Raw genomic sequence first — 18,607 nt, forward strand, 5'->3', positions numbered from 1 at the left:
CCATGANGACGGTGGGGCAGGCAAAGAGGTGCTGAACCGACTTAAGGGGATCCCCGCATTCCGGGCAGGCAGAGCTAGGGAAGCGTCCGATCCTAGCGGAGTAGACGCCAGGGAGCTGCAGTATCCCGAGCGTACCTGGGATAGCGCCGAGTTGTAGGGGCGTGGGAGTGAGGCCTCCACCGATGCGATCGGCGGTGGCGGAGCAGCGAGGACGGCGTTTACAGCTTCAGTCGCCGCAACGTGGAAGGCGATCTCCCTGCGTAGAGACCGCTTGGCCTCTCCGTATGTCCCGGCAGGCAAGATACCATTTGCCAAGAGTGGTGTGACAAGATGGCCAAACCTCGACTGTATGGAGGCTTTCGGTCCCCGAGAGGGGCAGAGGCCATGCGAAATGAGGCATGGGAGGGCTGAAGGGCGCTCGCGAGGAACTGGGCGCAAGCCGGGTCCAGGTGCGCGGACAAAGGGAGGACGCCGGTCTCCTGGTGTAGATGAGAGATCGGGGCCATTTTGAGGCAGCCGGTGGCTAGTCTCAGAGCAGCGTTTTGTATTATCTGCAGGCTGGAAACGGCTGTACGAGAGGCAACAGGGTTCCAGATGAGGGTCGCGTAGTTGAGGATTGGGCGCGTGATGGTTCGGTAGGTCGCAATTATGTCCTCCTTGGAGAAGCCCCAGTTGGTGCCAGCAAGGGCTTTTAAGATGCGGAGAGAGTCCGTCGCTTTCGTGGCTACGGCTCTTGCATGAGGGGAGAAAGTGAAGTGTGTATCCCGGGTGACGCCTAGGATTTTGGGGGTTTTATTCAGTGGGATGATGCCGTTGCAGATAGTGGCAGATGGGTGGTATCGGGATTGGTGCGTATCTGGGGTAGAAATATTGAATATTTAATATGTTATTTAATATTTTATATATTTAATATGTTATTCGGACAATTTATAAATGAGCCAAAACCCCTCAGGTTCTTCTTCAATCGATTACCAGATCCTCTAGATCTGACAGAGACAGAACCAGAGTTCTGACAGAGTTATTCCAACTTTGACAGCGGCACACCCGAACAGTGTCCCTCATAACTTTGACATTTATGAGGGACACTCTTGTGCTAGTTCTCACTCTTGTTGGGAATAACTAGTAGTTATTAGGAGAGACCTCCGAGCGTCCACACCCTAGTCCTACGCTCCTCGATAAGCTTCTCTATCGAGCAGGCCGATTCTATCCCTCTGAGATTGTATCCTCATAGTGCCTATTATATATTTTAATAGCGAGTAAACTGTTCTGTAATAACTAGACTTTCACTCCTGCTATAGCCAACAACAAAAGATCCCGAACCTTCAGGCCTTAATCAAAAATAAACAATAACCAAGCCACCCAGAAACTTGGACTTGGACAATGTCCAAGTCCACTGTCCAAACCACTGTCCAAGTCCACGTTTCTGGGTGGCTTGGTTATTGTTTATCTTTGATTAAGACCTGAAGGTTCGGGATCTTTTATTGTGTTGGCTATAGCAGGAGTGAAAGTCTAGTTATTACAGAACAATTTACTCGCTATTAAAATATACAATAGGCACTATGAGGATACAATCTCAGAGGGATAGAATCGGCCTGCTCGATAGAGAAGCTTATCCAGGAGCGTAGGACTAAGGTGTGGACGCTCGGAGGTCTCTCCTACAAGTTTACAACTGACTGACTCATGAGTCTTAAATAGCTAACTAACTTCTCCCGTAACTTCTATCTAGTGTATCCCGTGAACCTATCTTTAATACTTACGCTTAGATACACGTCTTGTTATTATCCTTCCCTGGCCAATGAATATTTAATATGTTATTCGGACAATTTATAAACGAACCAAAACCCCTCAGGTTCTTCTTCAATCGATTACCAGATCCTCTGAACCAGAGTTCTGACAGGGTTATTCCCAACTTTGGGAATAACTGTCGCGGCTCCGGTAGATTTACCAGTTTTGTGGCGTACCGTACCGTAGCTGCCTAATCGCAGGTCCGAGGACGGTAAGGATCAAAAAAGACGATCTTCGTTTCTTTCTTTACTATCCAGCTATCCTCTTACCACGATGAAAACCTGCACGTTAGAATTTCTATAAGAAATATTGAATAATTTTTTTAATTTTAAAAGCGTCTAAATGATCAAAGTGTAAGTAATAAATTACATGAAACGTAATATTCGAAATGTACTACAGCATGAAATAACGACAAATCGAAACTACTTCAATGTTAAACGAGCTCGTAGGATGAGCATTTCGCGATTCTCTATTTTTTAATTTGAGGATTTATGAATTGCGTTCTGAACTCAGATACGAGGACATCGAATAAATCCCTGCACATCGGTTCCAAAATTCTCGTCACTTGAATCTAAATATGAACACATGTACGACAAGTCATGATAACAATAAACGTGAGCCAGAACATTCTCAATGCCGATATTAGCAGACTAAGCTGAACTCAAAGGCACAAAGGTAATAAACACCGTGGTAACTAGCAGCTTAGGCTAATTCAAATCAAACGTTCTTGAAGCAATCAGTTGCTTAAATATTTCTATTGCTAATAATATCAAATATCGAGTAATATCGAGTGCTATGCTGGCCACAGGTTGGCTTGAGCAAGAAACTGAGCACGCCATTCTCAACGAGCGAGGCACCAACGACCAATCACACAAGGTTTAGGCAGGCATCGGTTTTGAAACTCAGGCGTGGGTCGCCCGTCTTTGGCGGGGAAACATCTCACTCAAATTTGCTTACCGACTGCTTCTCGAGCAGACTTTCGTCACATTATTTATTCGAACAAACAACACAAGCTCTCGTCATTTGCAGGCACTATGATATTTAGAACAGTACAATGACATTTTCCATTCGACTTCAGACAAATTCACTAAGAAGGCAGTCCGACGCTGGCGTCGGAACGAGCTTCTCATTCAACACATCTTTAAATTGATTGCTAACAAGTTGTGCTACAGCATTGTCACATTCGTCACTGATAACTCTACTAATGACACAATTCATGACAATAATCGAGATAATCAGAATAAACACATAATCCAGACAAATGAAAAACACGAGAACGCTTAATGGGAGAACCACACGCCACGAGTGCGCGGCACGACTGACGACTCCGCACGACTGAGTCGGGTGAGGAGTGAGCCAGCAGCGGCTGCCTTGCTTGAATATTTGTAACGGTCTGCCGTGTCAGAATACATTCAGCGTTTACATTTTATTTTAACACGTTCAAGTTAACGTGACAATAACTCTGTCACTAAATCACTCGTGTGCTAGTTCGGTTAGGTTAATTGCAATAAAGTTGCATTGATATGTTTTGAAAGTGTTTTATTATCATTAAATGTTTATGAGTAAATCCCAATAGCAGAACAATAAATATTTAGAGATTTCCAATAGCTTTGGCCAGCGTAGCGGCTAATGTAGCGGCGCTACATTTTACTGCAGCGGTAGTGCTCGCTACAATCTAGTGGGTGTAGCGGTAGCGGTAGCGCCCGCTACATTTATTTTAGAGCATGTAGCGGCAGCGGTAGCGGCGCTACATTTCAAAGTAGCGCTGCCCAGCTCTGCTATTAGGAGATAATTCAGAAGCTGCTGTACGACTAACAGATATTCCCAAAAACGCAAATGAAATTCACATTTGTCATATTATATTTTATTTGCAAAAGAGCTTTGTTTTTTTTATATGAACCTGAAATGGGCCGTTTTGAGAACCATGTTTATGACACCTCTACAACAGGCTTTCTTTTCCATTATTATAAGTATTTACACACTCGACTATTTCTGAAATGGAGGTTCAAAAATTTGATAAAATAAAAGATAATAACATTGAAGTTTTGCGAAATGATAACCAGCCAAATTGATATTCGTAACATATTTTTTAAGTTTTAGCGGAAAAGACATCCCTATTAAATATTAACGGGAATATGTTGTTGACTAGAATCAACACTGCTTTTAGCGCAGTCGTAGAGGGTACGTCGTGTTGTTGCTTTGTTACTGTGGAGCGTTTTACAAATACCACGGGAGTTTGTAGTGACTATAGATGATCGCATTGTTATTAATTCCAAACAATTAGGTAAGATGCCGATGCGTCCTTCTTAGTTTGAAAGGTATATTTTTTACTCATTATATGTACATGCATTTCCTCTTTATTAGGCCTATATCTGAAAGCTTGCCAGTTTTATGATTTTAACACGAACATGATAATTAGGCTATTTCAATCATACACTGATACAGGTCGCATATAGCAATCTTACAGGTCATTTTATCAATCTGCATGGTGCACCAATGATATACTATTCTGGTAAAAAAGTGCACCCTGCGCCATACTCCTAGGGCTGTCTCTTATACACATCTAGATGTGTATAAGAGACAGCGGTAAAGCAATGCGGATTGCGGAAGTTGAAAATTTTATGAAGTGACATGTTTGCAAAGTGCAAACCATGATTTTTCAATCAAACAAAAATTTATGACATTCGAGCCGCGAGATTCCATACGTACTGAAATTATATGATATTAGAGCCGCGATATTTCAGACAAAAATAGGACTTTTCCTGCCCTGTTTAGAAGGAGGTTTAGAATGAAAATTGAAGCAAAATCTTTCATTAAATGTCATACTGATGTTACAATGCAACATTGAATCAATGTTGCTACTACGACATTGCTGAAATTTTGAATTCTATGGTTGAATTAATGTTGAAACAACTACCTATTATGACGTTGAGATCGCGGTGAAAAGAGGTTTAGAATGAAAATTGAAGCAACATCTCTCATGAAACGTCGTACTGACATTACAAGCAGGATGGAATTCTAAAATTTACAGTTCATATATTATTTTCGCTACACCTAGACCAGTTTTTCAATCAGGGTTGGCAATGATTAAATCAAAATGATTAAATCGCATGATTAAATCACTTGATTTTTTTATAAAAAAATCATGATTTTTTTTATTTATTTGATTTTTTTGATTTTTTCATATATTTAAATATATTGAGTGGCAGTCTTTAATTTATATTNATTAGAAAAATGTTGAATTAAAAATCTGATTATATTTTTTAAATTAAAAATTAATTTTTATTAAATTAATTTGTATTATTAATGCACTATATGGTACGTGCTCTATGTTTTATATAATGAAATAGTTTCCCATGTTAAACAATCGAAAATTTTCTAAAAGACACAAAACGTTCGAAAACGCGGGATGGCAGACGAAATCATTTAGAATCTGAGGTGAAGTTAATTATATAGACAATATTGACAAAATAGGCAAAAAACATGAAAAATGTATGTCTTAACGCGTATTAATTGGTATTAATAATTTGAAACAAATTTCCATCATTTAAATGTCAGTATGGAATGTGGATCAAGTCTAATTATTGTGAAATCGAACTTCACAAGACCAAAAAACGGTGTCTGACACCATCTTGTCTAATGTCAACAGTCAACACAATGTTGCCATACGCCGTGAAAGTTTAGCAGTTTATCCCATCATTTTGTGTGGATTCGAGAACTTTGTGGGTATCGATGAAATCGTGAGAACTTTCTGCGAAAGATGACGTAATTTTTATTTTATTTTGGAACATATTCATTACAAAAAATTTGTCGATGCGGATACACGACTAGTGTTTGCATTTGGGAAGAGTCGCTGACTTTTTAGCGGTTTTCGAACCACACGCAAGCGAGATAAAGGAAGCGCGGCTGTCCGGGTGTCCGCAGTTTCTGATCTGACGAGCTCAGTGTAATGAGTATCAATTGTCACTTTGGTGGAAGGTGTAAGGTGGTAAGTTTTCAATACCTACATTTTATTATGTTAACATGATAATATATTACCTATACAGAATTCCATACTGATAACAAGTCAATGTTGAATCAACGTTACTACTACAACATTGCTGCAACATCAAATTAACACGTTTTTCTTAGCTTAGCTTCACGTTTGTTGGTTTGTTGTTAACATTGACAACGAAAATTAGCCCACTTCTGATTGTTCTAGAGATCTGAAATTCGGCATGCAGGCTATTTTTGCCTAACAATTTCAGATATAATCATAAAAACTAGTAATTAGAGACCAAAATTAGTTTATTTGAGTAAAGTAGGTATATATATAGTATGACGTGCGGGCGCTCACGTTATAGACGAGCAGGCGCTGACGCTGCGTATCATCAATACGTACGTCAAGTCATACTTAATCAAGTCTTGATAGTTTTTCTTGTGGACTAAAAAGTAGAAATTAAAATACTTGAAAAAACTTTATAAAAAACCACGTTTTTCTTGTGGACTAAAAAGTAGAAAATAAATTATGGTTCACCCAAAAAAAACGTGGGTTGGGCTGAACGTTCACCATCAAATTTCCAAAATTTAAGTGTTGCGTGCTTTTCGCTTTAATCATAAATCTGCTCGTTTTTAAGTACTTTATTCTTTAGTTTAATCAATGTTGAAGAACCTACCTGTTTTTCATCCGTAGCAGGATTCGAACCCGGGATCACTGAAGACCGCGCAATGCCTTAGCAACCTTGACCACGGTAGCTCGCGTGCATGGGCAATAAAATAAGCCAAAGAATAGTCTGACTCCTTGAAAATTGAAATGCATTCTCTGGTCACTAATCATTCACTTATCTATATGTATTTCATTGAATGTTGGTGTGATAACATTAGTTCCAGGCTGGTAAGTAGCTCAACATTCAACATACCAATATTGACCACTTTTCACCGTTAAAATAAGGTTGTTTTACGTCCGTTCTAGCTTTGGTCAGATTTCAACGTTGATCGGACGTTTAATAATAAACATTCAACATACTAATATTGACGTTTCAACGTTGAAATAAGATTGTTTTACGTCTGTTCTAGTTTAGGTCAGATTTCGACGTTGATCAGATGTTTAAAAATAAATAAGCATTCAACATACCAATATCGACATTGTTTCAACGTTGAAATAATGTAGTTTTACATCTGTTCTAGTTTTGGTCAGATTTTGACGTTGATTGGACGTTTAAAAATAAATAAACATTCAACATATCAATATTGATGTTGTTTCAATGTTGAAATAAGTTTTTACACCTGTTCTAGTGTTGGTCAGATTTTGACATTGATCGGACGTTTAAAGATAGATAAACATTTGATGTACCAATATCGACGTTGTTTCAACATTGAAATAAGGTTGTTTTACGTCTGTTCTAGTTTTGGTCAGATTTTGACATTGATCGGATGTTTAAAAATGAATAAACATTGAACATACCAATATTGACGTTGTTTCAACGTTGAAATAAGGTTGTTTGACGTCCGTTCTAGTTTTGGTCAGATTTTGACGTTGATTGGGTGTTTAAAAATAAACATTCAACGTTCCAATATCAATGTTTCAATGTTGAAATAAGGTTGTTTTACGTCCATTCTAGTTTTGGTCAGATTTTGACGTTGATTGGACATTTAAAAATAAATAAACATTCAACGTAACCAATAACAACGTTGTTTCTACATTGAAATAAGGTTGTTTTACGACCCTTCTATTGTTGGTCAGATTTCAACGTTGATATGACATTTAATTTTGATTGTTCAACATTTCAACCTAAAATCAACCAACAATCAACATTGTTTCAATGTCAGACGCCTGCTGGGAGTCTACTATGATCGGGCTCGATAATTGCACAGGTTATGGCGCGCCTGGAAAACTGCCATGATAAATGAGCTCGGTAAGATATTTGTATCCAATTTAATTGGGAATTCCATTTTAAAATATAGAAATTCAAAATAGAATTAGGTCAATTCCATTTTATAACAAAGAAATTCAGACCTGACAAGGATTTGTGGGTTGGAACAATGGAAGGAACATGCAAATATAACTTATACAAGCAGTGAAATTTCGCACTGATGCTATAAGCTCCACTGTCCAAGTTGATTTATCTGCATTTGAATACTGCTTGACTCCATTCATTCATCCAACTAACTAAATTCATATTGTTAAACAAAACCTTTTCATTCAATATGGAAGAATACATGAACTGATTACGCATCTTTTTCAATGAGGAAACTATATTGCAGAAGTGAATTTTCATGAAAGGCACATTTTCGAACTACATATGACTAATCAAAATACGGCAAACATTTTTTCGCTGCCATCAGCCTGTCTAGAACTCTACTGTGCACATATTTTTGAGACGCTCGCCTACATTCATCATAAAAGATTGGGAGCGGTGTTTGCCAACATTAGCACGGGCATCCCCACTTCTGTACATTTGAGCTATATCTGCAATAGTTTTCGGGCACTGTATAACATATGGTAGTGGCCAGTCAACGAGAGTCTGCATGTCTAAGGTTTCATTTTCTTGGCCTCTGTCTTGGCGTTGTGTCTTGGCGTTGAGACTTCATTACAGCATTATACGACTCTGCAATGGCCTCACTGCCCCCCAAACTCAGTGCCGCATCAAGGACCTTGCAGAGCTCTTTACCAAGAGCAGAGTAGAGCTTAGAGTTTTTGAAAATCAGGGAGTAAAGTTTGCCTTCATCGAAAGTCACAATTATCAACTCGTCTATGGTTGAAATTTTAAAATTACTCTGAAGATTGAAAAATCGTTCATCTTTTCTTTGGAGAATTTCTCCACAAAAAAAAATCATCACCCAATGTACTCAGGGACTTGCCAGAAAGAAGATGAAAAAATTTGGTTCCAACAACGTGCAGCAATTCTCCCTATATGGTCAAAACCAGAGTTTCCTTCAGTTTACCGTAAAGTGAATGACTGAGTACGGGATCAATTGTAAGAGAATCAGATTCCCTCACATGGGGAAGATTACTCACAAAGTCAACAAAATCACAGAACAAGTCCATGCCATGCTGAGCAAGGGTTACCTTATCATAAGGTGCTTTTTTCTGCACTGTTCACCACATATCATTGAAAAAAATCTATGTAGGTCAAGGCATTTTTCAAGAGCTGTGCATGCACTGTGGATGCAGTTGTTGATGCAATTCTTCATGCTCTTCAAAATGTCATCCTTGAAATTTTTGGCCAATGTGCGACAGTCAGAGAGATCTTGAGCTTCCCACACAACTTTTCCTTTCTCATGGTGTACAACCAGGTACCCAGGAAGAAGCTCAATCTCGTTGAACTTCAACTCTTCCAATTCTGCCTGATGTTGCAAGAGGCGTAGTAGTCCTTCGCATGTTTCTACTGAAATAGATTGTCAATGATCTACTAGACTGTTGATGTACTTGATCACTTTCCAGATAGGAACTGTGAAATTCTGAACAGCATTCATCACACGGACAAGTGGCTCAAAAAAGTCCAGTAGGTACAGCTGTCAACAAATGTGTAACATACATTACACCATGACTATTCAAAAATAGAAAGAATTTTATTTTCAACTGATTCGTTATGTCAATTAATGAAAACATACGTGTACTATATCATTGTGAGATATCAATTGATGTATTACACTCCATTGCAATCTATATTGATGTACTCGACCACAAGTTATCATCACAAACACGCCAGTGCAATGAGTTTTCAAACCCCATACCACCTTAAAATCACTCCTCCACTATGCAAAAACCAATCACTATTAAAACTAGCATTCAGAGGCCTTTTTCAATACTCTGTCACTGCATGAAGTTGGAGCTTGTGAACCTGCAAAATGATGAATTAGATGAAGGTCAAATGATGCCTGGACATTTGTTAGATCAAGTAAAGACGCAATACATTTCTGTCAAGTGTTTATATAAATGAACATTCATTGATGCTACAAGAAAAAAAAATTTACGAGTGGTGCTTATTGGAAATGGAAATGTTAGGAAATTTATAACTTAATTTATTGTCTTGTAACTTTATTCGTAGCTAAGAATCATTTATACATCAACAAATTTCAATTTGATCATACTTTTGAGGCTGTAATATAAAAAACAATACATTCAGGTAGCAATTGAAAACAAGAAAATTGTGAGGTGAAATAAATTCATTTATACAGGGTGTCCCAAAAAAACGATGCCCAACTTTGAATGGCTGTAACTCAAACAGTAATAGAGTTAACAAATTTTGGAAGGTCAGGATTTGTTCCCTATGTTTTTCTGCATCTCTCCACAAAAAATCAGACAGATCGATGTAGCCATAAGCGTTTGATAGAACTTTCAGTGACATGTGCAAAAATCGTGCTTGCACAAAGTTTTAGTAAGATCATTTTGCATACTCATTAGTCATTACGTTGTCTTGACATGTTTTCTTTTCACTGTTTGATTTTTAGCACATTTTCTCATTTATGAAAAAATGCACTACTGTGCTTGCCATGTCCGTCTGTATGTCCGTCTGTGACTTCATGTTTTTGTTGGCAAGAAAATGCGCTCTGTCACTCACTGCAGTGAGTACTGAGTTCCATTTTTTGTATCTTTGGTGAGACAAAAACATGGCAATCTTTGGTTAGAGACAATCATGACAATCTTTGGTGAGAGGCAATCATGACAATCTTTTGGTGAGAGGCAATCATGACAATCTTTTGGTGAGACACAATCATGACAATCTTTGATGAGAGACAATCATGGCAATATTTGGTGAGAGACAATCATGGCAATCTTTGGTGAGAGAGAAATCGGCAAGTTCTTTAGCACTTCCACCAACCAGATCGACATCCGAGTCGTTTGAATGATCATTGTGATAGACAGCGGGAGCTCCGACTGGGACTGCAATGCGCGACCCATTCCAGTTAACCACTAGCAATATGGCTTGGTTTGTGTGACGATTCAAAGTTGCTTTGTCCGCCGTTAAATAAATGTGAGGGGGAAGTCCAGTACTGAGAAGCGGCTCTAATAACATTTTAAGATTTCTGTTGCATATCACAACTGTCGCCGCCCGAAGAATTTCCGGAAATCTCTTCCTGTGGAAATATGAAACACTTGATTATCTAACTATTTTAATAACATGTTTGCCAATCCGTCAAATAAAAAATTTTTCAACACATATTAAATTGATATATAATTATTTTCCTTGACTAACCGTGAATGACCGATGTCTCCAACATCCACATCACAGGCTTTTAACATGGCGATTTGCGATTCAAAATGAATCGCTGCCCCCTTCATTTTTAGAGTTTGGATAGCAGCTCTACATAACGTTTCAGTCACGGCAGCCGAACGAGTCGAGGATTTCTCATTTGTTTCATGTAAGTGAGTGGCTTTCCAGTGAAAAGAATCCTTCCTGGGCCGATAATGAGAAATGAGACGGCTATTGAAATTGTACCAGTTTTGATTGTGGCCTTTACGATATTCCTCAATTTTATCATCTGCAACCAACACCCCAACAGAGAAACCACTCGAAGGAAGTTTGAAGGTGGAAGAAGATTTGGTCACAACTTGATCACGAGTTGCGTAATCAAGGCAAGTTGAGCATTGTATCAAACACCCATTGGATTGCTTGGAGAGTACAAATTTATTAGTAGAGAGAGCCTCGTTTAAATTTTGGCTACTGTTTATATCTTCCGCTGAAAATAAATTTGCATCTGTAACAGTCAAACTTCGTTGACAGTCACTTTTTGATGTTATTTTTGAAAGTGTGTTTTTAACTTCCAAAATGGTTTCACCAATTTTTTCAAGGGTCCATTTAGGTGAAGTGGGCTCCGGGTTATCTTGTTGGTGATTGCTGAGAAACTTATCAATTGACTTTTGCCAGACAGTATTTTGAAGAGGAGTAGAAACATTAGTGCGGGGTACTGGTGACTCAAGTATGTTCATGGTTGTTTCAGGATCGTTTGCACATTTTTTAGAAATGGACTCGTCGAGAGAGACAGGTTCCAGTGAATTAGGCTGAAAGGAATCGGAGAGTTCTGCTGAATTAGGGTGGAAGAGGTCAATAGGTTCTGCGTTGTTCAGGTGGAAAGAGAAGTCACGTTCATCACCCGAATTTGGCTGCAAGGAAGAAGTGCGGTCTTCGGAGTGTGGCTGCATGGCAGAAGCATGGTCTTCAGGTTGCTGCAAGGAAGAGACGCGGTCTTCAGAGTGTGGCTGCAGGGCAGAAGCATAAGCATAACTTCATATATTATTGCTAATAGGAGGCCAATGCGGTATTTCATACCTCAAATGCGGTATTTCATACCTCATACCCTATCATTTGATTCACTTCATTACTTGTTTAGTTATGAACGCATCTTGAGATTCAGGAAATAAGTCATAGAACCAGTTATTGGCAATAGGCAGGTTTACGAATTATTAGTAACTTTCAAGTCACTTAGTTAATACCTACTTAATATTTAAATGAAAAAAGGCAATTTTTTCGCAGCCAAACAAATCAAAATTTTGCCTAACCTCCTTTCCTTAAAATTACCTTTTAATAATAAATTAAACTAAATAATGTATAATGAATTAGGAATCATAATTCAAAGGGCTGGGAGCCTGGGAGGCGGCAACAGGCAAACGCCCAACGGGCAATGGCAGTCGGTAAGAATCCAAGCCGCTTCGACACACACGAAAATAATTAAACGTGGAACCCACCTTCGAGGTGGCCAATTAGCCGTTTACGATCAGTCAACATGAAGGAAGCTCCAAAATATTAAGTGCTGAACATTAAATTCGTCAGCTGCGCTTGAAACACACGATCCACATCCAACACGTCTGGCTGTCTAAACATAACTGACGAAAATTTCGAAGTTTGCTTTGGTTCAATACGCTGCAGTCTGTACTGCAACTCAGTCAAGTGCAGAAATTACACCGGCTGGTCCGCTGGATGCAGTGCTATCAACGAAATTTCTAGAATATGACATAGAAAGAGACAGGGCTTGTAGAAATAACAGAGTAGGGTACAATTTGTTCACCGCTTTCATTGATCAAATGACGTTTAAATCCTTGCATCAAGTTATAAATAATTAACACCTTCTGTCCAAACGTGGACAACCGGCGTTACATTTATGCTGCATTTGGTTCAATTGTATGACGATATACCAATACAAGGGTAAATGTTTTTCACTTTTGCTGGCTTAAAACCTTCTATATACTGCCGTAAACTCAATGAACATTCCTACTCGCATTTCGTTTGTCTCGTCAATTGTCATCTGAGGAAATTAGGTATCGCTATGACATGGTGAAACCCTGAAGTCTAACTAGTTCTTTGTACTAGTAGAAGGCTCATTCTTTCGTGGCTGTGAGCCTGTGATAGCGCGTCGCGTCATTTCTACCTACCGGGCGGGTCAGCTGAGACTGAGAGGAGTCTCCGGTAGCGGAGTCGCCGAAGGTGAATTTATACATTTGTTACGAATTATTTTAAGGTAAATTTGTTGCCAATATCTTCTGAAGGCATAAAATTAGCTGATAATTAGTCACCAAAGATATTTGAATATTCTGACAATTTGTCCACACTCCACAGTGGCAGTGAGCCTGAGCTCTGAGTTAAGCCTATGGCTAAGGAAGGTGGTTGTGAAAGAGATGGAATTCCATTTGGATCGAAAGAGGAAAGTAACAAATTTTCATGGCTGGAACAAGTGTTTCCATCTGAGTCTGAATGATTAGAAGCTCCACTTTGCTTTCTCCGTTTGTTTTTGCCCATCGTGTCCAACTGTCCACCACAAGGCTGACACAAGGCAACCGCCCTTCAACGGATTACAAAAAAAAAATAATAATACTAGTTTTGATAGATGATAAGTATAAATAATGCTGAGAAATAATTACAACTTTAAAGAGGAGAAGAGCAAGTCAGTTGCCTTTCCTTTGTTGTAGTTCGAGCTTCGAAGCTAGCGCACACACCATACGTCTTGTCTCCAATCTTGTTGTTGTTGTTGTTTCCAGTTTGTAGGTGAGGAAGTAGTTGCGCAGTGACCTCTTGTTACACCTGGACTCAGCAGGTTTAATTTTGTTTCAATGACATCTGGAGGCTTCATCAATTGGTCCTGCAGTCTTGTTTGCTGCCCAAGCCGTGACGATGCTGATGCACTACAAGGAAGCCAGGCACGTAGAAATGGAATCACGGCTGGCAAATCCATAAAACCACGGCTCGAAAAATTCAGTCGCGGCTCGCCAAGTAGATATATTCCATACTAGCCACCAGGCCCCAACCAGAACCATCAACCAATCACAGTCTGGTGATGGACATGAATTATAAATATACCTAAAAATGACAGAAGCTTTATGTTCTTTCCTAGAATTTTAGCCTGACCTGAATGACTGGTCCAGGCTGGATACGGATCATACGGTCTATCTAAAAAACAACAACCAAACCATTTTTCTTTAACAATAGGTAGTTAGGTACTATAATCACTGATGCAATTTAATATAATTATAATGTGGTAATCTGGAATTGGACTCTAAAATTTGTATTCTTATAAAACATTTTAGGTATTTAGTGAATTATATTTTGAATATTTAGTGAACCTATCTGTTGAGACTTGAAGGCTGACTTGTCAACAAAGACAAGCCAAATCATCGGCAGCCGTCAGCCGGTAGCACTGCAGGTTGGCGTTGGAAACAGCATTGCCCCGGAAATTTTTCAAATAGTAACTTGACTGAAACCTTCGCTCATCGATGTTTTGTTACTACAATTTTTCGCACAATGAGATTTTCTGAAACCTCAGACGCTCAGAGAAAACTATAATTTGGTGTGTCAGTCAACTTCTAACAATCCCTCCGCATCCGCAGAAACTGATTTTTATTTTTTTTAATTCGATTTGAAGGATTTGGGTAACGAAAAACTTATGGCTGGATATAAAAAATTCGAGACCAGAAAATAAATAATTTTATTCGAGGATATTTGGCCTATTTTTCTGGGTCTTGAGAGGGAACAAATAAAGCCGTTGGAGAACGTGCAAGTCCCGCCAAAATTCGTTCAACGAAGCCCCGATGACGGATGACGTCAGAGTCACGTCATCACGTCACTGGTGTATGTAATATAAATCAGAAAAATCAATCAATTATAGTCATAGAACATAGGGAGCTTTTCTAGCGCAAGTGAAACTATGACCCTTTTTCAATCCATTAATCAATTAAAATTGTTGCAATCAGTTTAATTTTAAAATAAAATGTTGACACGATATAAATTGAAATTATGCCTAGTGGGGCAACGGGCCCCACGCGTGTCACGGGGGCAAAGCACCCATTAATCAATTATCATTTTCATTATCGCTTATCATTTTGCTTTAATTGAACTAAATAAGGCACATCGTCTCTATTATAAGAACAGGCCGTGAAGCGGCTTAGGATCCTCACAAACCACCTTCACAGACTTAGAAATGCACGTACTTCCTGCCGGACTTCTGGTGTATGGATCGAGGATCAGCTCTGGCTGAAGATAGGTCACATAATAGCGGTTTCAGCGTTTATTAGGCCGTAGGCCTGTCGCCGATTCTTCACATCACAGAACATTCACAGCATTTTGCGATCTCGAACTCACTGCTACAATTCTGCTGTGCTTAACCGCCCGGCCTCCCTGCCGATTCTGACCAGAAACTGGCGCACAGAGCTGGGATCGAACCCGTGCCTCTCTGCGCCAATCCTGGTACTGAACTGTAAACACTGGGCCACCCTGCCACTGGTGGAGCGGGTGGAAGTCGACAGTCCTCGGGGCGACTGGCGTAGTATGTTTTAAGTCTCCATTAGTGCTCCACAGATGAAGACGTTACAACAAACTAGTAGAGTGGGACCCATGATGTTCAGTTCTGATCAACGCAGGATTGAGTCCCACAGGAACACCGTGACATCCAGAGAAGCTGTAACGGTTGGACCTGGAAGGTTTGTCTTCACTTCTCAAAGACGCTCCGTTTTCTTTGAAAAGTTGATTAGAAGGGCGGATGGAGAATATATACATTGCTATATCAAGTAGGTGTTTTGTTTAAATGAAAGTTAAAATTTACTAAAGCTAAATAAGATTATTAACTCAAGTTTATTTGACGGTGAATTTCTTTATGCCATCATTAAGGTTCCATCAAATATCAAGATATTTGATATTGGGTATGCAGGTAGGTAGCTGACCTCCCAGCCTTAGCACAATTGAAATTTTCCGGCGTCCCCCAGGCGCAGGCTTGACACAGCGCATCCATTCAACAGAACGTGGCCGCAGCCCATGGTCCACATGGGCAATCTCAGGTTCCAAACTTCGTCTTAAGGTCCCCTTGCTCATTTCCAGAATGTCAGCTCACCATTGGCGTAACCATTTTTGAGCAGAGAGGGCCTTTACAGAGCACATCCATTCCTCAACGAGCGGCACAGATCCAGCTGAACGTTTATTTGAATGTGCCAGATATGCAACCCTAACTGCAACTTTGTTTCAGCGGATACCACTGTGGCCTCTGATCCAGCAAAACAGAACCCCGTCAAGTCTCTTGACCAGCATCAACCTTTGTATTTCAAAGACACTTGTGCAATATGAGTGCCCGCGGATAGGTGGGATAAAAGCTACAGAGCAGACCTTGAGTCTGTCAGTATTATAGAATAGAATAGAAAGAATAGAATTGTCGGCGTTGAAGCAATAGGCCCATGGCCTGTTGCCGATTATAATAGGCATTCCCTTTAGATATTCATCTTCAGTAGCCAGCTGCATGACTTTGCGTATTGCAAACAGTTCAGCACCAAGAACCGTGTGTTCTCGTCGGAGTAACCAGCCAGTCGCCAACTGGGTTGATGAAACAAAAAGCCCAGTCGGAACTGACCCAGCATCGTGTATCGGAATCACGATTCCGATAGACAATATTTAAAAAGACCCAGAAGTAAATTTGAGCAAATAACCATTGTACTCTTAATGTTATAACATAATCATTAATGTAATAAGCGCTCATAACGATCATTTCTTTTCTCAAAATTTAGTACAGATTACAAGTGCTTCCAGCGCTTGATTCATACAAAAGTCTACCCACATGAGCATGGCCCAAAATTTACCGTACCACCCAACAGGTGATGAAGGGATCAATAATAGTTGTATAAATAACTTTTCGCTGCATATGCACAATTTTGTGGGATGAACAATTACTCAACCGCAATTACTGAGCATTAAGAACTTTATTTGGTCGGAATGATAATTGAACTATTCATATCATATGTTGATTTGATGCAGTGACATCTGTAAAAAAACACACTGTTACCGCTCAGTGCCTGCACCAGAAAGAATAAAACTTGTACATCTAAAAATTAATGTAATAAAGAGCTTAATATGCCTCACTCGTTGTTATTTCATGATGATAAATACACCATCTGTATATAGAGGTCGAGCTGACTCGTAGAGACAATGTTGGTAGTTTTCAATTACTTCAATCTCAAAAGGACTTTTGACGAAGCAGAAATGGGTGTTGGATTACGCTTGCATTTACCTGCCAATCATCGGGGCTCTGTAAGCTCTTAAATAGTTTACGTGTTTCATCGTTAGCAAATCAAATGACCGAAATGTTATATGCCAGAGTAGATATGTTACCCCGATACTCTAATGTGTTGCCACGTGCTTTATGATCAAGAGTCCGCAACTTATTAAAAGAGTCCACGGCTACCTCTTTATAAGTTTCGCTCATATATTGCACAGTCACTTCTCTCCAAGCTGAACGCCATCTTTTTTTAAGAAAAAGCAGAAATATTAATTCATTTAAGCCTAATATATTACAATTGTTAGTTACTTTGAAGGATGACGCAAGTAACTACTTAGCATTTGAGTTAGAGTCGAATATTATGCGTTTAAAAATTATTTTTAAAAGACAACACTTCTAAAGAATCCAGTGTCTTTGATGTTACACATATACAATGAATTTAAAGTTTTATTTTCATATATTAAAAAATAAATTTTTGCATTTTTTACTCTATAAAAATTTTGTAAATTTTCAAAATTATTCATTCGTTCAATTGATTCTTGCATTGTCCACAACTTTACGAAAGTATGCAAAACTTCAGATCGATGGTAAAGGTCACATCAATAAATCTTATAATCAATATCGATTATAAGATTTGTAGAAGACAAACAATCAAACAACAAGAAGTGAATTTGAAGAAAAGTGCTATAAAAAATAGTGAGCAATTTCAGATATATCTGAGTTATCCATGGAGTTAGAAGCAATATAATATACATGAACTGAGTTCGGTATTCCGATTGTCCTGTGTACAGACAACATTACTACAGTTTATTAGTGCGTGTAATACGTTATTGACATAACATAACATAACATAACATAACATAGTGATCTCGGCGCTGAAGTGTAGGCCTGATGTGGCCTGTCGCCGATTCTTTTCCTTTTCGTGCCTTGTTCACAGAAGATCTAAAATCGTGTCATTTGACCGGATCTTTTCAGGACTGACGATAGTTTGAAGTAGCTACCAGACTTCCACCGGGTTCGATAAGGAGCTAGGCATTTCAAATCTGAACATATATTTTTCCATAGCTAGATCTGAACATATATTTTTCCATAGCTTTATCTGAAAATATATTTTTCCATAGCTTTATCTGAACATATATTTTTCCATAGCTTTATCTAGTTTGTTCTTGAACGCGTTCATACTTGGAGCGCCAACGATGTCATCGAATTACATGATGAATTACAGAAATAAAATTGAACTCTCTTCGTCAGAAATTGTATTTCATAAGTAAGCAAATTGTCCGTGGAAAACAATCTTGTATATAAAGCCTGCGATTTATTGATTACAGACAATGAGTCGACATAAATAATATAAATGTTTGAATTGTTGAAT

At 38.9% G+C, this 18,607-nt stretch overlaps 1 protein-coding gene across 1 annotated transcript; it reads right to left on the minus strand.

Annotated features, from left to right (window-relative positions):
- Window positions 1-218: 218 nt before the first annotated feature.
- LOC108682305 lies at window positions 219-11,979 on the minus strand. The gene is made up of 3 exons (XM_018171443.2): window positions 10,965-11,979; window positions 10,541-10,845; window positions 219-856 (listed from the first exon to the last, which is right to left on the minus strand). The coding sequence occupies exons 1-3, from the start codon at window positions 11,909-11,911 to the stop codon at window positions 219-221; spliced, it is 1,890 nt and encodes a 629-aa protein (XP_018026932.2). The 5' UTR covers window positions 11,912-11,979.
- Window positions 11,980-18,607: the final 6,628 nt, after the last annotated feature.

This window comes from Hyalella azteca, unplaced genomic scaffold (assembly GCF_000764305.2).
Source record: "Hyalella azteca isolate HAZT.00-mixed unplaced genomic scaffold, Hazt_2.0.2 contig3321, whole genome shotgun sequence".
NCBI lineage: Eukaryota > Metazoa > Arthropoda > Malacostraca > Amphipoda > Hyalellidae > Hyalella > Hyalella azteca.

What these genes read in the sequence shown, in the direction of transcription:
- LOC108682305 (XM_018171443.2), bottom strand. Translation starts at nt 11,911, where the DNA reads ATGCAGCCACACTCCGAAGACCGCACTTCTTCCTTGCAGCCAAATTCG. An exon ending in GGAGACATCGGTCATTCACG is followed by an intron (nt 10,846 to 10,964) that starts GTTAGTCAAGGA and finishes ATATTTCCACAG; the next exon opens with GAAGAGATTTCCGGAAATTC. An exon ending in TTTCTCTCTCACCAAAGATT is followed by an intron (nt 857 to 10,540) that starts GCCATGATTGTC and finishes TTTCTACCCCAG; the next exon opens with ATACGCACCAATCCCGATAC.